General features: G+C 40.2%; 1 protein-coding gene across 7 annotated transcripts in view; it reads right to left on the bottom strand.

Moving 5' to 3' along the window:
• Positions 1-6: 6 nt before the first annotated feature.
• Positions 7-22,964, bottom strand: part of TAX1BP1 (Tax1 binding protein 1) — a 33,909-nt gene continuing 10,951 nt past the window's right edge. For all 7 annotated transcript variants that reach the window (XM_028751469.2, XM_028751465.2, XM_028751470.2 and 4 more), the window contains 13 exons: positions 21,661-21,848; positions 20,051-20,209; positions 17,988-18,136; positions 17,814-17,904; positions 16,820-17,005; positions 15,916-16,143; positions 13,590-13,736; positions 12,272-12,397; positions 10,718-10,789; positions 6,361-6,541; positions 5,914-6,062; positions 2,364-2,449; positions 7-1,105 (listed from right to left, as the gene is read on the bottom strand). In XM_028751469.2, the coding sequence (XP_028607302.1) occupies positions 904-1,105; positions 2,364-2,449; positions 5,914-6,062; positions 6,361-6,541; positions 10,718-10,789; positions 12,272-12,397; positions 13,590-13,736; positions 15,916-16,143; positions 16,820-17,005; positions 17,814-17,904; positions 17,988-18,136; positions 20,051-20,209; positions 21,661-21,848 (1,964 nt within the window). In that variant the 3' untranslated portion in view covers positions 7-903. The remainder of the gene's footprint in view (positions 1,106-2,363; positions 2,450-5,913; positions 6,063-6,360; positions 6,542-10,717; positions 10,790-12,271; positions 12,398-13,589; positions 13,737-15,915; positions 16,144-16,819; positions 17,006-17,813; positions 17,905-17,987; positions 18,137-20,050; positions 20,210-21,660; positions 21,849-22,964) is intronic.

Genomic DNA, 22,964 nt, shown 5'->3' with positions numbered 1-22,964 from the left:
TCGATATTTAGTTTTTGTCTTTAATTTGACTATTGTACAACAGATGGAAAAGTGAACTTTATCCAAAAGGATCAAATTACTTACTAAAGTTTAAGCTTCAAAAATATAGTGTTTTAAATATACACACCACAAATTTAATGGGGAAAATGTGCAAAGCAGAATGCAGAAGATTCTAGAAATCTTAGTCCCTATGAACACAACTTGCTAAAAACAATCCAGGAAAAAGGAATGGGGGTGCTACATAACACATGTTAAAAATCTGCTGAATACAAATGAAGCCTAATGGTAGAGATTTTTATACAATTATTTTCTAGCAGACCTGAATGCAGAACTTTTAACAGATTACTAGTGTACTTGACATTTGCAAGAGATAATAGTTATGCAAAAGTGAATGTTGCTGCAAGGATGTTGTGCAAGCATGTGTCTCAAAGCAACTACATTTCTGACAGATGTAAAAAACTATATTTTTGTTGGATAAATTATGTTAAACTTTCAGAATCAACAATCATATGAAGGATACACACAAGATTACCGAGAAACCTCATTTTATTATCATGGAATGAGAATTTTAATATCTAATCATAAGCAAATACAAGAGCAAAATCAAGTCATTCTGTACACTTGCCACTACTACAAACTCGACTTAGGAGGTTTCTGAACAAGTCTGTGCATTTCCTGTGTTCTTATGCATTTTGTCAGCCAGGGAATAAATACTGATAGATATTATAACAGTTCTGGATGTATGCTAGATCAAAGAAGGCTAGCCCAATACTTGCTAATAGGCCAAAGCACTGTACTGAAAGTAGCCTTTAAACAACACGTTATGACGGCTGTGTACTCTTCTCTTACAGAATTCGCTCATTCAAGTTTTGCCTAAACTAATCTGCATTCAGATGCCTCAAACTAGTCAAAATTCAAAACATTCTGATCAAAGTGTGTTTGTACATGTCTTTCAAAGCTCTGCTGGTCATAGTCAGGAGGGAACTGTTCGCTGCACATGGGGCACACCTTCCAGTGACTCTCAACATGTTCTTCAAACTTGCTCTGATCATAGTTAGGAGGAAACATCACTTCACAAAGGGGACACTTCTTGATGTGCACAAAACTTGGGATAAAAGAGGAAAGAACAACCATTTGAGTTCTTCCATTACCAGCATTCCCTGTGGCACCCCTAAATCGTGGAATTCTTTCCCACAGGTGTGTGAGACACCTATTATGTAGTTTACATACTGTTTTTAAATTGCTGTAACCTGCCCTGAGATCTCATGGTAAATGGCAGGTAAGAAATCTATAATCATAATTATCACTATTAGCATAGAAAGCCTTCCCGCCCCCAATCTTGCAACTGAATTTTGATACTTGCATGCCCATCCAGCTTAACAAAGTTGTTTTCCACAGGAATAAAGCACATACCCCCAACAATTTTTAGTTTTTGTGCACTGTCTCCTTTTAAATGCCTCAGGTATATGATCTCTTTACTGCATATAAAATGGAGGAAAGCAGGGATTGATGTGTCTTTAAAATGATTATTAAAAAAACAACCAAGCTGTTAACAGTCTGCTGTAAACAGAGCCTCCAAATCTAACTAGACAATTTAGCTTTTGTCGCAAATTAAAACCAGCCTGAATAATTAGTGGGAGTGAATCATTCAAGCCTGACTCATATTTGAGAAAATACCTCCAACAAACTCTTTCCTCTTTCCACTTCTACAGCTAGAACAATGTGTACCAAACTGAAACTGCAGTCTTTTGTTTTGTTTTAAAAATGTATCACAAAATAGTGGTGGTACAGTAGTACCTTGGCTCTCTAACGGCTTAGCTGTAGAACAAATCAGCTCCCAAATGTCACAAACCCGGAAGTGTTCAGGTTTGCAAACGTTTTTTGGAAGCCAAATGTCCAATGCGGCCTCCGCAGCTTCTGATTGAGTGCAGGAAGCTCCTGCAGCCAATCGGAAGCCATACCTTGGTTTTTGAATGTTTTCGGAAGTCAAACGGACTCCCGGAACAGATTAAGTTCGAGAACCAAGGAACCACTGTATTTGTAAAGGGGGAAGGAGTTGTGTAACTGATCATGTAGCAAACAGTGCTCAAAGGGAGTCTTTGACACTCATGTAACGTGAGTGCAGGATGGTGTGCAACAATGCAGGATGGGGTCAATGCACACTTCACATTTTCAAGTTAAAAAGTTGTGATCCAGAGAACTGCTTAGGCAATAGCATGAGATATTGCCCATCCCAATGGAACCTTTCATTTCTGTCAACATGCCATGATAGTGGAATGTTGCAGGAAAGTGTAAAATTTAAATGATGGTTCCAGCATTACTATATGCCTGACACCACTTTCACCCACAAGAAACTACCTTACCTGGAATCAAAACAAAAGCCTGTTCCACGTTCTTGTAAGCCGAGGTTTGGTGGCTCCGGAGCAGAAGGTGCGCTTGCCTCATCATCCTGAAAGTAAAACGGTTGGCTTTTTATCATATTTTGGTCAAAAGATTTGTAACATTCACAAGCCTCTAAAAAATCTAAATACCACCCACCAAATATATATATATAGAGAGAGAGAGAGAGAGAGAGAGAGAGTGCGCTAATGTATTTCTCTCAATCAACTGACAAATCAAAAATTCTTCATTCTTATTCTTCACCCCAATAAGAATAGCTGAAGCCTAGGTACAAAGCAAACCCTCTTTGAAATAAAGGCGCAGGGCACTATATTACGCCAAAATTTCATTTCATATACTGCTAAATTTAAAAAAAGTTCAAATGATGAAACATTTATCTGCAAGAAATACAAGAGGTGGGAAGAAGTCATTGATTTGGTGCCACAAGAGGACTTCTTCCCAATGACTAAGTTTTTTGAGTGGGCCAGGTGTCCCACTGCAGCCTATCAAACAAGTCACATATGTCACCTTGCAGTCAGGCCCAACTACTACTGAATTATCCTATCTGGCTGGCTCCTCTCATCATCACTGTCAGCTGTGCTCGTTTCATGAGCACCAACAGCACATAAACAGCTGCGGCTGGCACTAGTAAGATCACTACACCAAGGCATGCCCTAGAGCTTCTAGCAGAGAAAGCTTTTAAGAACTCTATAAAATGTATTCCTGTGCTCAAGTAATTTCAAATTTCAGCAAATCAACATGAATATATAAATGCTCTAGCAATACCACATTTGAAAGAGGATTTGAGGTGTTTTCTTTATTTTTGCCTGTTTTGCAAAACCAATTACATGGAAACATTTGCGATGTAACTAGCAATAATTATTTTTTCAGATCAACTAATAGGATATAAAGGCTTGTCAATATTTTTCCTGTTTGCTCCAACCCAGGCTTCCTCAACATTGGCCCTCCAGATGTTTTTGGCCTACAACTTCCATGAACCCTAGCTAGCAAGACCAGTGGTCAGGGATGATGGGAATTGTAGTCTCAAAACATCTGGAGGGCCAAGATTGAAGAAGCCTGCTCCAACCTGTTACAGGTGTTTATTACCCATATAAAAATGTTATGGCAGCAGCTAACAAATTAGCAAAGTATACTATCCCAGATATACTTTTAGAGATAATCCACAGAATGCTATTCCAGATATACTTTTATCATTCACATAAACTCAATACTGGCAATTTGGTGCATGCACTTAAGCCACTATTCAGAAGACACTGACGGGGGATTTGAGCATACATTCACAGGCCGTACATCTGATTAACAGGTTCTTTACACTAATAAAAAAAAAGTGAAGGGATTGCAGGTATTTTATGTATGTGCATATCCCCAACGATGTTAGGTCTTACATGTGATAGAGGACTCCATGCATACCTGCTATCCTATTGCAGCAAATGCAGCAGGACTGGGATTAACTGCCTAGGTTCAAGCACACAGCACATACGTAAGCACATTCTGACTTAGGAATAGATGTCAACACCAGCATACAGAAGGGAATACAAGATTGCACATTTTTTGTGTGCAGGATACTTGCATGCATTCCACTGATGCTTCCACTTAAATAAAAAGGAAGCAACCAGGCAGTTTATCTGATCTCTTGATAGCTCATTATTCTAGATGCTCTACATCTAATAAGATAAATTTCCTGCCACAAACTGCTTAGTATGCTTACTTCTGAAGGGGTATTTTGATATTAATCTGCTCCTCTCTATAGGTGCCTGCCAAGCATTTGTAGGTAGTTAGCAAGTGCAAGGTAGTTAGCATCCTATTTCTTCTGTTTGAACATCCTTGCTGGGAACAATTAAGTGATCTTCACTTGACAAGCAGGAAAAGTAGGATGATAAGATGTTAAAACTTCTATTTGATGTAAGACAAGAAAAATCTTCTGTGAACAGGCACACACCTGCCCAAAGTTGGTTCCCATTTGAGCATATTAGGATCCTTCTACCTCATTACCAAATCTAAGCTGTGTCAGCAAATGAGCACAAGACTTTAGCTCTGTTCCTCTTGGGTTTGCGAGAGGGCAAAGCACATAGATTAGAAAGAACACTCTGCTAATTAAACTGCAGTGGATGACTAAAGAGGAGAAGGGCTTGTCATCTGTAATGTCTGTGCCAAGAACGATCATATTAAATATGCAAAATGTGAAGTAAAGGTAAGGAAGAGCACTAAGCTCACATCCAAGACCTTAAATAGGCCGCAAAAGTTCTGACAGTTTTCTTAATTATTCACAGTAATGGACTCAGGGGGCAAAAGGCAGGAGGAAGAGATACATTTTTCTCCATTATAGGTACTGAGCACCAGGGCTAAAATCATGCCTGTCTGAACACGGATCAGTTTCTGCAAAGGTTAATAGCAATTAAATGTGGCAAACTAGACTAAATGAGAAGTAGGTCGTGATACCACTATGCTTGCAAAGAGCATAGGACTTTGTAAAGAAATGTTTCTTATTCAAGTGTTTCTTAAAGTTAAAGGGAGCAAAAAACTGTGCCGTGCACTTAACAGCATTGTTTACCATAGTTTATTGTATCTCATGTCCTAAATATTTTACATTTATTACGTATTACATGGGCAAGGGACTATAACCACAGTTTGAAGCAGGAATTCCATAATGAAAGTAACTTTTACATTATTGACGAGACTTCCAGTATTGGGAAATACCAATTGTCTTTTGCTAATGTACCAGGAAATGCAGAAAGGAAGCACTCTGCCAGATGACCTACAGCCACAGGCGGGCTGCACTTCCTGTACTTTCCAGGAAGTACCTAATGGCAAGAGGGAGACCAATGTGGCTCCATACATCAGCCAGTGGAAGTGCAGCTACTCAAATACTTGTTTGCCTCTTCCTTCCCCATTCCCTTTTCTACTGTGTCCATCAGATTGTCAGGCTGCAGGTACAAAATGCTGTATTTTAACTATGTACAGCACTTAGAAAAATGTAGGTGATTTATAAGCATGTAGTAGTCGTAATATAACATCTATTTAAATGTTTGGTAATATTAGCTTCCAAGTATTATTGTTTCAAAAACATCCCTATTGGCATTCACCTTTATGTCTACTACTTTTCTTCCCATTTCCAACCTGAATTTCCAATGAAACCCCTTCCAATTAGGATAATTTAACACGGTTAACCCAGTGCACGTTACAGCTACAGCTAAATGGATAAGTAACTATGTGTCAATGTGTGTTTTGTCAAGTGAGCATAGCCCATAGATAATAATTAGTAACAGCAACCGTGGTGCAGAGAGGAGCAGCCGAGGTCTATGAACAGAAGTGTATGAACAGGCAGGGGTGTGTGTGCATACATTTAGATGGGGTCAGTGACTAGAAGGAACTAGCTGTGACCAAAATTTGTCATTTGGTTAATCAGAAAGAAGCATCTCCTCCAGAGAAGAAATTTTCTTAGTAAGTTTGTGAAGGGAAAGCTTGTACCTCAAAACTCAAGAAGGGCAAGAAGTTACTTTATTTCTCACTTACGTTACTATCCTCAGGATCTTCTAAACCATCAGGCCGGCTGAGGTTGCGGGCTGGTTGGCTGCACACTACATTGTCTTCAAGTTCCCAAGCGGGCGCTCTTACAGGTGGCCTTTGGATCTCATCAGGGTAAAAAGCACCATCTGCTCCATCTGCAATCACAATCAGGCAATGAACTCCAAGTGGCATATAGCACAGAATTCTTAAAACATACTCAAAAATAATTTCTCAAGCGTTTAATAAGTAAAACAGACAACTTGGACAGAGTGTAGGTGAATGAATTCTCTTTTTAAAAAAATAAACCTCTTCCTCATAACACAATATATGTTGATTGTAACCTTTAAAGACTATTGACCAAAGTTAGCTTACTGACTTCATTTGCTCGGAAGTGTACATTTCCATTTGGAATTCTTCAGTGAAAACAAAAGCCGGTGAGAATAGTTTCCAAACCTCTTGTTTCCTGGGCTGTATAAGGGTTTCCATACTGCAGTACTGGTAACCGAGTTGGCACAGCAGGAACCTGTCCATCGTCCCCTGAAGTAAGAGCAGTATTGAGAAAATATACTGCATGCTGAGAAATCTGTCCTTCGGTGATTCTGTCAGTTTGATTTTCTGGTCTCCTTCCAGGGCTCTAAAGAGAAGTGGGAAAAATTTATGTACAGGCAAAAATAACCCATCTAAAGTCTGCAATTAAAGATAGCCTAAAAAAAATCTTCAGGCTTACCTGAAGCTGCCTTTGACCACTGGGTCCAGCTAGCTAGTTATCTATACTGACTGACTGTAGCTCTGCAGTTTCATACAGGTTATTTTCCCCATCCCTACCTGTAGATTGAACCAGCACTAGGCACCTTTCCCATGACCTTTTTCATATTTCTTACACAAACTGCCATTAGTTTCATGTTATGAAGATGACTTTAAACAGATTCCATAAACGTTTGCCACTTGAGTGGCATTCATTAACATGGACAAATTAATGCACTGTTTCAATTACAAAAAAACCCTGAGCTAAATAAACACCAGTTGTGATTATTCTTGGAAATCTGTTTGTGCAAAGCACATACGTGAACTGCTAAGAATACCATTGCAAGAACACTCTCCACTGTGCTGTGCAAAACAATCAGGCTTGATACATGACCTCCAATTGACTTGAATGGCTTAGCAGCAGCTGTCACAAATGTGTACTTGGAGTGAACAAAATACACTGCAGGATTTGTGGACATTTGAATCTAAATGCCTACTCGCTCAACTCTAGGTGACGGAACAATTTCAGGACTAGACCACTGAAGGCAGTAGAGGACTGACACTAGTCATTAGCATGAACTTAGGAGGAGGGAAATGTACCACAGTATTGACACATGTAGATGCCAAATAGCCAAAAAAATTTAACTCTGCCCTAAAATAAGAGAACACGCAGGCAGCTGTGTTTCCGCATGCAAATGTCACAAAAAGTATGCTGGCAGTTCTATATAGCAATGTGTGCAGCAAACTCGGCCCTCCAGATGTTTTGGGACTACAATTCCCATCATCCCTGACCACTGATCCTGTTAGCTAGGGATCATGGGAGCTGTAGTCCCAAAACATCTGGAGGGCCGAGTTTGCCTATGCTTGGTGTGCAGCTTGAATATATATGGCCTTCATCCCTTCCATGCAACATTCCTGGGCACATCAGAAGAGAGAGGACTGTCAATGACAGATATTATGGGTTTGGTTACTGGTTCTATAGCTGTATTTATATTAGCTACTGAACTAGGCAGCTAAGGCCAGAGCTTACACTTCCTACACATATTGGGATGAGACCATAGAGAAGCTCTCCTGATCTTTTTTCAACTAAAGGAAAGCATTCCTGTGGGTGAAAAGCAAGCTGCAATGTCTGCTTTCTTTATCAACATCTACTCAAAAGTGAAACAACTATTTTATGAATGGAAACGGCAAACAGGATCCTGCACAGACAAGGTTTTCTGTCCTTTTCATTTGTTTAGAAAGCCGTCCTTATCTAAAAGATTTACTGGTTCTAAGTAGGCACCGAATAATCATAAAATGAAAGACCCAATGCCACATGAATGTTTATCTGGTTTTGTGATATCCTGGTGACGGAACATCTTCAATTCCACTAGAAGGCCTGTAAGCTCAATTTGCTTTGTTTTGCTCTGGAAAGTTGCCAACACTTAAAGCATTACAGAACTCTATTTCCTTGTTATATGTTCTAGTGACTAAAACAACTCGACCACAAATCAGATAGCTACTATTTGGGAGCCTCCCCAGAGCCAAATTATTTTGTTTTAAGTTAATACCTTGAAACCTAGCTGGATGTAACAAACAAGAAAAATAAGGAGTAACATACATAAAGCACAGCTGCTTTATTTCCCAAGTCAAAACTTAAGAAGTTCCATATAAGATTAAAGTGACTGGAAAATTTTAAGAAATCAAACAAGGACTGCCCGAACATTTCTTAGATCCACAGATTTTAAAGTTGATAGTTCCTAGCTGTGTGTTATTGTTTATCATAACAAAAGGGTATTTGAACATTACAAAGATATCATCTTTATGGAAGTATGCAGTACAACAATTCTTTTAAGTTTTAACGAACCTAAATAAAAATGGTGTTTTGATAAAGCTAAGCAGAAGAGAATCATCTTAAACACACAGTTCCAACAATGGTGATTGTACTTAAAGGCTTTTGTTCAAGTATCTATGCATTTCCAGAAAAGGCTAGATTGTTAAAAGGTTAAACAGAGTGCATTCTATTGCCTCCCAATTTATATTCCATTATACATTTGTTTACAAACTTTACCCAAGAGGAAATGCTAAACACATTTATTTCTGCTATCCTCAAACCTATAAAATTACTTAGTCCCCATTTATACATAATACTTAGCCTTTGATTTTTCTGTAATCCCTAAATCTAGTTAACATATGGGTATGATTACTCCTTAGTTCCTTTTAGAATTAATTTGAGATACATTTTATTTTTAATCGTTATTGTTTAAATTAATATGGAACTGTCACCACTCATTAAACACTAAACACAGTGCATAAAGAACTGCTCAAACTTGGGCAACAGATAAATCCATCTAGGATCAGAAGAACACCATCCAAAAAACCAAACATTTCTACCTATGTATGTATTGGGGCTGTTTCTGCTCCTTATACTGTACAGTGGTACCCCGGGTTACATACGCTTCAGGTTACAGACTCCGCTAACCCAGAAATAGTGCTTCAGGTTAAGAACTTTGCTTCCTAATAAGAACAGAAATCATGCTCCGGCGGCACGGCAGCAGCAGGAGGCCCCATTAGCTAAAGTGGTGCTTCAGGTTAAGAACAGTTTCAGGTTAAGAATGGACCTCCGGAACGAATTAAGTACTTAACCCGAGGTACCACTGTACGAGATAGTATAAGGAGGCAGGAATTGTTAGTGGATTGTGATCAGCCTCTGAAACCCTTATAAAAATGTAGAATATCTTTAGACAGCACATTTGGTTTCTCACATTACAGTATAGAAAAGAGTCCAGAGAACTATTCTCATCTCAGCTATTTCAATGCTTTATGCATTCTTAACTTTATTTCAACTGTATTTGAATTCATTTCTTCCTTGTTTCACATAATGCAGTTTGCAACCAATTACAAATTCTGATAACTATGGCCTTTTCTAAAAACTATTGGCTGGGAAAAACCTGCACTGAAGCTACTCTCTCCATCTTACACCCACACACCAAAGATTAGCTGCAATTTTCAAGGAGTACATTTGAGATGGGGAAAAGGAGCACTTAAGAGCTGGCCATGGTAATGGCAAGTCTTTCCCCTCTCCGTCTTCTTTTTTTGTGGCAGGGCAGACCTTTTCCTTAAAGAGAAACACCTTTGCAAAATGTCATTATCAGAAAAACATTATCAGCCCTCTGTGGAACGCTGCCACCGGCACACCATCATTCTGCAGAGAGCCATAGAATTCTAGGATAAGAGAGGCATTTTGCAAAGTTCCTGTTTTTTGTTTTCAAAAAGAACGGACATGGTGGTGCTACAAGCAGCATTTTTACAAAGCTTTTTAAAAAGCTCTAGTAACACCACAGTAAGTTTTATCCACCTGTGAAAATTGCTAACCTCTTCTCCCCCACCACCTCAATTTGCCATCTACGAAAGGTCTGGTGAACAGGGGTGGGACATTTCAGTCCAGCCCTATACTGGGTATGGCACGCTAACGACTGCCCTGCCTTCTCACAGTTTGCACAGCAAAGTGTCTTCAGATGGTCAACATTTAAAAGTGAAATCACCGTATTTTCACCTCAAACTTTTGCTGATGTACAAAGACCTGAACAACATGGGTCCTTAAGGAGTGCCTGAGCCCTATTGTTCAGGTTCGATCACTGTGATCATCTAAAGCAGCTCTGTTAATGTTACAGAGGCCCAACTGGCTTAAACCAGAGGTCAGGCATTTAGTGCTGCTGGCCTTATGCTGTGAAACACGCTTCCAGCAGAGATTCAGAAGGCATACTTGTTTTTGACCTGCAGACATCTCTTGAAAAATTCATGCCGACTGCCCTATGCAGTTGTTTTTCCTGAGTAACCAATCATTTTAATATTTCTTTTATACATTTTTTGTTTTCATGTTGCTATACCTTCCCTAATATTTTGTGAAAGAATGGTACATAAACACTTCTATAAACTCTAACTGAACACTTCCCATAGCATGTTTTTGCTAACAATTCCTGGTTTCTATAGGCAGCCTTCCCACTCTTGAAGCAGCTTCATTTGCACAGCAACAGCTCCAAACAATCTCCAATGGAAGCAGCTCACCAAAACATTTAATCAGTACCTTTTCTCTGCTGAGGATTCCCAAATGGGATGTCAGCTCATTTATCTGTCTGTCCTTTTCGGCCAACTGCACCTATTTAATACAGAAGTTCAAACAAACCATGTTAGGCAATGCACAGCAGTTCCTCACCTATACTTATAATGAAATTTTCTTCTGATTAAAGATTGCAGTCTGATGTTCCGTAACAGCATAAATTACACACAAATAATCATTTACATCACTGTTACAGTTGTCAATAAAGTTTTGCTCAGCAGCAGTGCAGACTCAAGTCCTTCATTTGGCCAACAGATTGTGGTATCAATTCCTCCATCTACTAAATCAGTCTGTTCAACTGGGTTTTCATGCACTTCCCTACTTTTTTGGATAATTCTGCTGTCACCTATCGGTTTCTAAAATCTTGTCAGGCCCTTAAGGTGAAAGCGTAGCAACCTTTCATGGGACTGGAGAGTGGGAAGGAGCTTTCTCTTCCAATTACTGTAAATGAGCTGGATTCTCACAATCCCTCTCCTGCTGTTTTCAACCAATCTACGTCACACACAAAATTACACAGCAGCCCTTTGGACAATATGAAGCTTGCAGTTCTTGCATGGGAGGCAGGACCTGACAAACCTCTCTCCTCATCCCTTTATTTCATTTGTGTGTAACTTATGCTGTTACGGAACATTGGACTGCAAACTTTAATCAGAAAAAAATTGTAGAGCAGAAGACAGGGAGTAACAGTGAGTAGGAGATATTGCCATGGGAATGTGATATGCACATGCTGCAGAAAGGAATCTGTCTCTGGAGAGGAGGAATATAGGTTAAGAGAGCAGAGCAGTAATGCTGTTAATACGTTTCTGTGGATGAGGAATAGGTGAGTAGATTGAACCTCCTTTCACTTGCTGGCTCAGTTCTGGCGAAGAGGGGTGTAACCCCCGTCTTAGAGTACTTTAGTTAGTGTTCAACTCTATCAGACAGATTTGGGACAGTGCCTCAATTTAGGAAGTGATTCTTCATTTCCTCCCCCTTCTTCAAAATGGAGATGCCATCTGACTCTTTAACCTTAGGTGTGGGGGCAAGATTCCGTTCTTGGCAATAAAGTCCCCTTGCATATGCTTAAGTACTATTAATCACCAAAAGCAGAAACTAACCCAACTGGTGCACCATGTAAGAACTATACATTTTCATTCTCCGGGTCAATTTTTCTACCGCTAGAAAGAACCATGTTGATTTGCGAGTAGAATTTTCAGGCTTCATGGTATAATGCTGAAAAGGGTAGCTACTAACAGTACAATCACATATGCTACTATATACAATCAACCTCTATTCCAGAGTACAATACTGCACAGTTAAGAAAAAGCTAGCATATTCAGCCAATAATATTTCCAGGAGAAATAATGCGCAACAAAAATCCGAGTCAACAAAGCTCTCCATAAAGTGAATTAATTATTTTTAATTAACAGCTTTGTACAATGCATTTATTTTAAGACCCTTATGATCAGCAGCTAATCTCTGTTTATTATTGTATGTCTTTAAATGTTTAGGTACTACTGTTAAAAGAAGAGTCAGACTTACTAGATACTGGTCTTCTACTGCTGCCAGCTGTTGCTTCACACTCTCACTAATTTTCACTTGCTCCTTCCATTTCAGCTCCAACTTAGCCAGTTCATCAGCATAGACACTGCATTTCAATTTCTCGTCCTGCAGATAAAATTATTAGTCAAGATTTCACAACCCCGCAGATTTCACTGGCCCTTTCACATGCACTGCAGCTTCTTTAAATAAAAGCTGCCAGCTGGTTTCCTCATTTGTTATCCAATCATATTGGCTCCTATTTTGCTGGCCTAGATAAAGAATCAAAGCAATGAAAATGCTTCTGTGTGATTTAGTATTTTTCTCCACAGTTCTTTTGAGACATAGCTGTTTATGTCTCTATAAAAGTTGTTTCATTTTGGGAGGGGGGGCATTACAAATACACTCCACAAAGCTTTGCTACTATCAAGAATACCTTACATTCAGAAGGCCAAAGAGAATGCACATTACACTCCAATACACAGCAGAGCCGTTTATGAACCAACTTCTAAGGAACTAGTAAAGCAAGCCGGGGTGGGGGAGAAATGTGAACATGTTACCTTTGCGGGTAGAAGAACTGATATATACAATTCATCAATTGGTACCAGCTATTTAGACGTAAAGGGACGCGGGTGGCGCTGTGGGTAAAAGCCTCAGCGCCTAGGGCTTGCCGATCGAAAGGTCGGCGGTTCGAATCCCCGCGGCGGGGTGCGCTCCTGTTGTTCGGTCCCAGCGCCTGCCAACCTAGCAGTTCGAAAGCACCCCCGGGTGCAAGTAGATAAATAGGGACCGCTTACTAGCGGGAAGGTAAACGGCGTTTCCGTGTGCGGCTCTGGTTCGCCAGAGCAGCGATGTCACGCTGGCCACGTGACCCGGAAGTGTCTCCGGACAGCGCTGGCCCCCGGCCTCTTGAGTGAGATGGGCGCACAACCCTAGAGTCTGTCAAGACTGGCCCGTACGGGCAGGGGTACCTTTACCTTTAATTTAGACGTAATCTATTTCAAGAGAATCCATCATCCCACTTCATGATTTCAGACTCTTCTTATTCATCATTTTTCCATTTCTCCTAATTCAACAGGTATTTTAATCTACATATTAAAGCTGCTATCTGGCTAAAGACACCTTTTTGAGATAATCCATGCATGAGTCATAGCAAGCATCTTTAAAAGGAGCATTCCCTCCTAGGCAGAGAATAGCCATTGTGGATAATAAAAAAAAGTTACATATTTTCCTGTAAAAATATTCTATTTCTCCCACAGTAGTCAACTGATTTTAAAAAGACTGAGTGTGTAAATATTACATATTCACAAATGCTACTCACTGTTTGGTCAATAAGCTTATTGACTTGTTTTTGCAGTTTCTGGCATTCTTTGAATTTTTCCTTGTAATGATCAGCAGCCATCTGCAGGCGGAGCTTTAAGTCTTCAACTTCTCTGCGTAGTTCCTTCTCTACAGTGCTGGAAGTTTCCTTTAACAACAGAATGATCATTAATAAAAGTGTGTTTATTCTTCAAAATAATTGTGCTTTTTCTTAGTGCTATAGGTTTTTTTAAGTGATAAATAAGAAATTACTTCTGCTGACGTCAAATTGTCAATTTTTCTTTTTAAAAAACTATGCTGAAATGGGATAAGAGTAACTACGTTCCTTATATGCCTTGCTATTTCTCTGGAAAGTTTAGTGCAAGTTGTATGAAGCCATTAACTGTTTCCCAGCCAGGCATTAACTGGGCACACACCCACTCAGTTTCAACAGTGCTACAACAGGAGTCATTCTGGGAACCTTTACTGGACAAAGAAGCCAATCCTTTAACAAAAAAATGTCCCAGCAGTCAATGGGCTCTCTTCCATAGCACATAATAGATGAAAACTGCAACTGAGATGCATCCTGTATTAACACTGACCAACTCAGTTGGTTCAAAAGGCTGCCTATAAACATTAACCATTAGGATAGTATTCAAATGCCATGTTCTGGCTACTTTCTGGAGAACTACTGGCGTACAGGTCAAATTAACCCTGCCAAATCAATGAATTTGGCTCATGACCTGACACTGTATCACACCACGTGCACAGACCTGTTATCTCTTATCTTAGCACTGTGTTGCTTAACACCAAGATTGGAGATAAGACCTACCGGAATGGCCAGTGGAGGGTGAGCCAAGTATAAGCAGCAATTTTTCAAACTCTCCAAATTAAAAAAATAAATGTCAAATGCAATGCATACACCTATACCAAGGTGGGGGCATGTTCTGCTCCCATGCCTATGTGGGAGACTTACATTAAAATTGTTTATTTGACCATGAAAGCTGCAGGCTACCCAAAAGATATTGGGGGCCTCATTCAACATTTGGCCTGTATGTTGGCCATTCCTAGATTGGAGAATCTGAATAGAAATTGCAAGAAACACTCTAAGCTAGGGTTACCAGACGTCACTGGTTTCCAGGGACAGTCCCCAGATCTGCAAATGGGTCCCTGGACAAATTCTGTCCCCAGACTGTCCCTGGATTTCATTAAATGTCCCCAGGAAGGGGGGACACCAACAGAAGCAGCCAGAATCAACTCAATTGTTCAGCAGGGGGGAGAAGGCGCTGTGATTGCAAAGCACAGGCACACACGCGAGAGGGGGGAAATCGGAAAGAAAAGCCCCCTGTCTCTCCGTCAGCCTCGTCGGCCTCATTTAAATCTCCCTGGATGGCAGCCTGGTCTCTGGCAGGATCAAGTTCCAACCCTTCTTCAAGCTTCGCTCCCCCCCCCCCCCCATTTCTGCCTGCACTAGTCTGTTTGCACAACAGGCAAATCCAATAGGTATGATGCAAAAGATAAATTTCAACTGCCTAGACAACTTGCTATCATATTTTGTAACAGTTAAGCTTGCTTGCTGATGTTCACACAAGATCAACTCCTTGTGCTAACATTTCACTGGATCTCTTCACTGCAATGCAATTACTGTGTTCTAGACTAGTACGGTGGAGGGACGCGGGTGGCGCTGTGGGTAAATCCTCAGCGCCTAGGGCTTGCCAATCGCATGGTCGGCGGCTCGAATCCCCGCGGCGGGGTGAACCTAGCAGTTCGAAAGCACCCCTAAAGTGCAAGTAGATAAATAGGTACCGCTTTCTAGCAGGAAGGTAAATGGTGTTTCCGTGTGCTGCGCTGGTGCCGGCTCGCTAGAGCAGCTTTGTCACGCTGGCCACGTGACCCGGAAGTGTCTCCAGACAGCGCTGGCCCCTGGCCTCTTAAGTGAGATGGGCGCACAACCCTAGAGTCGGACACGACTGGCCCGTACGGGCAGGGGTACCTTTACCTTTACACTAGTACGGTACAGTGGTACCTCAGGCTACAAACACTTCAGGTTACAAACTCCGCTAACCTGGAAGAAGTACTTCAGGTTGCAAACTTTGCCCCAGGATGAGAACGGAAATTGTGCGCCGGCAGCAGTGGAAGGCCCCATTAGCAAAAGGACACCTCAGGTTAAGAACGGTTTCGGGTTAAGAACGGACCTCCAGAACGCATTAAGTTCATAACCCGAGGTACCACTTTACTATACCTCACTGAAAGTGAATGATAATTGGTAATTATCCAAATAATTTTGTTTTGTATTATCTGTAGCAGAAAATGTATTAGTAAACTTAACAGTGCAACCAATCTCTTACCTGTTCATTTTTCACCAGTGCCATTTTCTTAAGTTCACCTACAGCATCAGCAAGTTGCTTCTTCACCTTTTCATTTTCTAGTCGAGCACTATGAAGATCCGCCATAGTTTTATCGCGCACATTTACAGCATCACTGAGCTCTTTTGACATCAGCAGAGCTTCCTGCCTACTAGCTTGAATCTGATCCTCAGCTTTCCGAAGCTGTTCCTTCAAAATACTTGCCTCTTCCTAAAATAAAAAGCAGAAAACTTAGTTTAAATGTGACTCAAGATTTATTTGTGTCTAAGTTATCTTCAAATGGAAGACAAACAAAACATAGCTCTGCCCTACTTTTAGAGGAAACGCCATCAGTACAACTTCACACTAAGCAGTATGGACAGGGTTACTGACGCATATTTCTAATCAGTTCTTTACATAACATTGATTACACCTTCCTAATAATTTCACTTGGCTTCCTTTTTTCTCCATTCCTGAACAATACAAACCTTGATACTCATATCTAGCCTGCTGGTCATATTAATATCATGATTCTGTTTCCTGCAGAAGAGTGATATTTTGGAAATATTATAATGAAGATATTGGTAAACAAAAGTATATGAAAGGAATACTTCTAATTATCAGCATAACATAAGCTATTTGACAAGACAGTGTGAAATATCTAAAGGGAAAACATGCCACAAATGGAAAATTGCCTTTAATTATGAAACATGAACATAGACAACAAGTCTTATGGGAAGCCACAATAACAATTCAAACAGAAAATCAACCCCTCTTTTAGAGAATGAATCCATTTACCCAATGACTACGCAGCAGATAATTTGAGTTAACTGGGATATGCACTGCACAGAATGAAAAGCGGAATTCAATCATAAACATTAATATGTTACCAAAGTACCCCCATTACCTTGTTTGATGAAGTAAGCAAGAAAGCTCTCTTCAGCTTTTCTTTTTCAGCCATGCACAGTTGTAATCTGCCAACTTCCTCTTTATAATAGGCTATAAGGTTTTCTTTGTTTCCATCCAAATTCTTTAGAGTGTGAACTTCTGATGCAAGTTTGGTGTTTTCAATTTCTGTGTTCTTCAGATGTATCTAATTATAGTTACAAACCATATATAATGCTAGAACCACCTTACATCCTTACCAATCATGTTTAATCCAAACAGCCCCACCAAAAAGAGACAGATGGGGAAATATTTTAATATAGTTGCTATCATGATGATGAATTCCTATTTTTTCATTGACTTGGTCAACTGTTTTAAGGTCTTTTTAAAAGTTATGTCTGAAATGGTATATAAAATAGTTCTGAACAGACACTTTTCAAATATATTTATAAAGCTGATAGTGATGTATTTTGTGAAATACATAAGTGATGTTCCTTCCATGAGTGAACAGCTCTGTAAAGTCTATAGGTCTATTTGGAGTAGGTAGCTAGAAACTGATGCATTTTTCAGATTGTGAATAGCATGTTCAACACAAATTTGACCAGGCATCCATACAAAAGAGAAGCTGAACTTCTCTTTTGTAGCTGAACTTCTCTTTTGTAGCTATAAACCCGTTTCTCTTTTATTAACCTTTAAGCGAATGTTCTATTTTGTTTTTATGGAAGACTTATTATGAAGTAAGTATGAACCTGGGAAACAGCAACACAGACATCCCAGTAATGCTATGCTGTAACTGCCCTGTGATCTTTGGATGAAGGCAGTATACAAATTTAATAATAATAAAATCTTTGTCAGATTGTCAGAATGGCTGTGTTGCTGGTCTATGAAAACTAACTTCATCAAACAGAAATTTATATATACATATATCTACATGACCTTTATTTTACTGTAGCTTTCTACTGAAAAATGCATGAATTCTTGTTCTCAGCTATCTATCAGACAAGCAGAAAAGTTACCTTGTAGAGTTCCTTTTCATCCTTCTCAGTCTTCAACTGGCATTCAAGTTGTTCCTTTTCAATGGCTACTTTCTTGAGTTTATCTTTCAGGCTATGAAGAAAGTAAAACATCCTTATGTATTTGTTTCTCTTTAAATATCAGGATTAAATATCAGGATTAAATTAGATGGATACCTGTCTAACTCAGTTTCTTTTGCAATAGCTTTCTGAGTAACAGTCATGATGTCTTCTTCAAGCTGTAGAACTTTGGAAGTAGCCTCATTCTGCTTTTTCTTGAGTTCTTCATTTTCAGTTTTAAGGGTTTCTGCAGTTTTGGAATTATCCTTGCAAAAGCAAAAGGGCATTTGTCAAAGAACATTTTGGGTATACAATTCTAAAGGAAAATAAATCCTAATATTGCTATCAGCGAGGAAATCAGAAAGAGTGTTACATCTAAGGAGGGTTCAAGAGATCTGAGCAATTTGTACTAAGAAACCACATAGTACCTCCACCATGATTATATTCCCGCAGTTCAAAGAGCAGGATCCAATGCAACATTAGCACAAGTTGAATGTTGTTGCCTAACAATTCTGCAATGCAATGCAGAAGCTTAACTCTTCAAAATCTAACAAAAACAGCTGCTGCCCTAGAGGTTGAAAAACACATTTTGAAAGTGTAGGGAAACAAGTGGATGTAGTTGTTGCACCACACTAAGAATGAGCTTCCTTGTCAGGAGAATGACTACCATGACTGGATACCACCCATGCAGCCTCTGAGCCTCCCACTCCCAAATCTGTCCTAGAGGATCCCCTCAACCCTTTGTGGGGAAATTAAGAAAAGTGTGTGTGTGTGTGTGTGTGTGTGTGTGTGTGTGTGTGTGTTGGTGGAGTGGGGGTGAGACTAACATTGCTTCCCACTCCATGCCGCTGATGGATGCATTACTGTCAGCTGAGTGATTTCGTTGGGTACAACACTATATAGTGTTTAACTTAAGTCTAAACTGAGCTTCTGCAACTACCAAAGGAACAAAATTATCCCTATCATTTTGTAACCAAAGGAACTGCAAATCAACGGGCACTGAAATGTAACTTCCATATTTGAGTAACTTTAAAAGAGTTGTACAAAATAAATATACATTTATTTTCATGCCCTTTTAAGATTATTAATAGAAGACTAGAACAGCAAAGAAAAAGAAAAGAAAGCCATAAAACCATGATTTTTATTAACCTGCAGAAAGAGAAAGATTATGAAACCAATGAATCTGTCAGTACTCTTTATTTAGTCTATATATATGGAAACATTTTTCAAATGTTTACAGGATCAACAAAGAGACATGTTAACTGATTTACTATATACCAAAATTATACATAAGGGAGCTAAGAGTAGACACTAACATAATATTTAAGTCTAACCCAGGATCCTAGTATTAGTTTGTCATGAGAGGGAGACAAATGACTGTACAAGGCTGCACTGCAGTGTGGGCATTACCTGGCTCAATACAACATGTCATTTGTTTGTTATATTAAACAAACTTGTGCTATGCAAGACAATGGAAACATTTGGAAAACTGCTCCCTCATACAACTTAAGCTAGATATTAAATTTTAAAAAAATGTGTTTCGGTCTTTTATTGAGTTAGTTCTGGGTGAAAATAGCCTGAATCAAAACTTTTTGAAAAGTTCTACCAAGTTATCAAGACACAGCAATTTAAAAAGCTATCAGAAGTGTAGATATTTATGTTACACCTACATACATTCTGGAAAGTATAAGGTAAAGGTAAAGGTACCCCTGCCCGTACGGGCCAGTCTTGACAGACTCTAGGGTTGTGCGCCCATCTCACTCAAGAGGCCGAGGGCCAGCGCTGTCCGGAGACACTTCCGGGTCACGTGGCCAGCGTGACATTGCTGCTCTGGCGAGCCAGCACAGCACACAGAAACGCCGTTTACCTTCCCGCTAGTAAGCGGTCCCTATTTATCTACTTGCACCCGGGGGTGCTTTCGAACTGCTAGGTTGGCAGGCGCTGGGACTGAACGACGGGAGCGCACCCCGCCGCGGGGATTCGAACCGCTGACCTTTCAATCGGCAAGCCCTAGGCGCTGAGGCTTTTACCCACAGCGCCACCCACGTCCCTAAAAACTTTCAAATTATGTTGTGCATCCTCTATCCTGGACTCTGATGTCTTGTAAAAGTTTTTTAAAGTTTTAATCGGCCTTTGAAAATGTACAATTCTTTTAAGCTTTTTTGAACTATAGGAGTTACCTTTTGCTGTGCTTCCAGCTGATCACATCTTTCCTTTTCACGGTTCAGTTCTTTTTCCAGTCTTTCAACTTGATCTCTAAGCTGCAGGGTTTCCTTTTCAAGTGAAGCAGTCACCTTTAATAGTTCTTCTTTTTCTTTCATAGTTTTTTCAATCTGGAACTAAAACGACATAATCCCATCTTACATGGTAGTTCTTACCTCACTATCACCATAACATTACAAATTTGTAAGTACTGTTTAATTTCTTTCAAGCTGCATAAATGAAGTACACAAAACCAAAAGACCAGTTCCCATATTTACTTTAATATCTGACCACCCACCTTATCACACATTAATAGTAAATTAAGGCTGAATTTTTATGTCAGGTTAATAGTCAGCACAGATAACTACTTTTTTTTTTTTAAGGCAAAAGGTAAAGAACCCCTGGACGGTTAAGTCCAGTCAAAGGCAACCATGGGGTGCGGCGCTCATTTCGCTTCAGGCCAAGGGAGCCAGCTATTGTCCGCAGACAGCTTTCCAGGTCATGTGGCCAGCATGACTAAACCACTTCTGGCACAATGGGACACTGTGACAGAAACCAGAACGCACGGAAACGCTGTTTACCTTCCCACCACAGCAGTACCTATTTATCTACTTGCACTAGCATGCTTTTGAACTGCCAGGTTGGCAGGAGCTGGAACAGAGCAACGCCATTTACTATTTATAGTTACAAGAAGTATCTAACTTCCGTGATTTGTAATAGTTTATTTGTATCTCTCAGCTATAAGTAACCGCCAGAACTCTAGAAACGAGAATCATGGGGTCCTTTAGGAACTTAAGCCCTCTTGAGGACTTCACCACAGAATCGTAAAGTTGGAAGGTATCCCCAAGGGTCATCTAGTCCAACCCCCTGCAATGCAGGAATGCAGGAATCTCAACCACATTCCCATGGAAGCAATCATGCTGGAGGATACTGGCACACTCTGCCAAGCTCCACCTATCCTAATATGCCATCTCTATTCTGTTGAGAATCATCCACAAGTTTGAGCACAAAGATTTGCAACAGAAAGCATCCCCACGTGATCCTTATCTTTGCACCATGCCACAAACTGGCATGAATAATAGTGAAGTCTCTCAACCCTTTCTCCCCTCTGATAATTATTCTTAATGACCCTGTCACATCACAATACCTTCCTTCCTCACAGAAGCTTTGCAACCTACTTTTGAGCTCTGAAGTGCTTTTTAGACTACAGATTTAAAGTGGAGAAGTTCATAGGTAAGTGTGTGTGCACATACAAGTGAGCATACACACAGCTGCAGACAATGTAGAAAATATCCGTTAATCTAAGATTTTCTAGTGTCTCCACAAGAATTTGCTCCCAGCTGAGAAACCCCTGTGCATGTTAAGGTAGCTACTGTCAAAGTATTCATTTTTACAAAATGCCATACTGCTCTCCTAAATTATCCTTGGAGTATACCCACTGAAATGAATGGACCTACATGATTCATGTCCATTCATCTTAATGGGTCTATTCCGAGTATGGATACAACCCTTTGATTCTAACTTGACGGAAGTTCAGTTCTACGCTGTATAGCTAAATAAACAGGTATCACAATTTGCCAATTCAAACCTCAAGAAGTCCAGCCTTTGTGGTCACCACCAACATGTCTGAATTCCCTTCATCTTCCATCGTCAACAATTCTTCAACAGGAGATGATGTTCGAAACTGAAACGGAGTGCTTGCTCCACGGATCTCACCCTTATGTGTTACATAGCAGAACTGGTAAAATTCACCATCATCATTTGGAAGGTAGTATCCTAATGAAAAAAACAGAATTTAAAGACCAAGTTCAGGGAGGCACTTAGCACAGGGACAGACTCCTGTCCTTCACAGCCAGACAAACAAACTGTATACAGGATGAGGAAGTTCCCACCCTGAATTTCAAGTTGCTTTTGTTCCTTTGAAGGGGAAAGTCTTGCTTTTTTTAAGACACTATAAGAGAGACTAAAATACACCAACAGGAGAGCAGCGATAGGGCTTAGGACAGCAGCTAGCTGCCACTTGCCTCACTTTCCTTGGTCATGGAGGTCTAATGTCCTCTTGGGTCAGCATCTTTCACATGCATGATCACCTGAGGAGATAGAACTGCAAAGCTGCCTACATATAGACTCATTTAGCCAGACCAGATGGGAATTAGTAACACCAAGTGATTGTTTGGGTGGTGCTGGTCAGCTGTAAGTCAAGACAGGATGTGCCCCTCCATCTTTTATGGCTTCACACTCCTCTTGTGGGTGGAACACTCAGCTGATTTAGAGGGAAGGGGGCAGTGCCTCCCACTTGACTCCAAACTCAGGAGTATGGCTCACATGATGTTAAGACTCTTCCATCTACAGTTCAGGAGATGGAAAAAGAGAACTGGTCACTCACCCACCCCACCTATATCCAAAAGGGAAAGTGCTCATGCATCCTTTGGGAACTGAATAAAGATGACACTACATTACAGGCTATACTGGGTCCAGAACCTTTGCCTGCAGCTCCCTACCTCTTCACCAGCTAGCACCCCAATAAAAGAAAGGCAGCCCCCCTTTTGATAGTAATGCCTTCTGGGAAAGAAGTATAGAAGACCCAGTAGATGGAATGACCAAAGTGACTCATGCAAGGTCCTGGAAAATGAAACAGTTGAGTAGAGTCTCTGTAGGTGATACTCCGTATTTGCCTATAGGACCTGGGGATGCAGCAGGTTATACATTCTGTATCATACATTGTGTGCCCATTATACATTAAGAGCAAGCACAAAAGGAACTCCAACAGATTTCTCAGAAAAGCCAGGAAGTATAGATCCTATCACTTATTGAGCTCTATCCCAGATTGATAAAGAGGTTAACCACATGGTTAAATGGTGACGAACACTGAAGGGTACTCCAATTAAACAC

Source organism: Podarcis muralis, chromosome 12 (genome assembly GCF_964188315.1).
Source record: "Podarcis muralis chromosome 12, rPodMur119.hap1.1, whole genome shotgun sequence".
Lineage (NCBI taxonomy): Eukaryota > Metazoa > Chordata > Lepidosauria > Squamata > Lacertidae > Podarcis > Podarcis muralis.
This window is presented reverse-complemented; position numbering and strand designations above follow the sequence as displayed.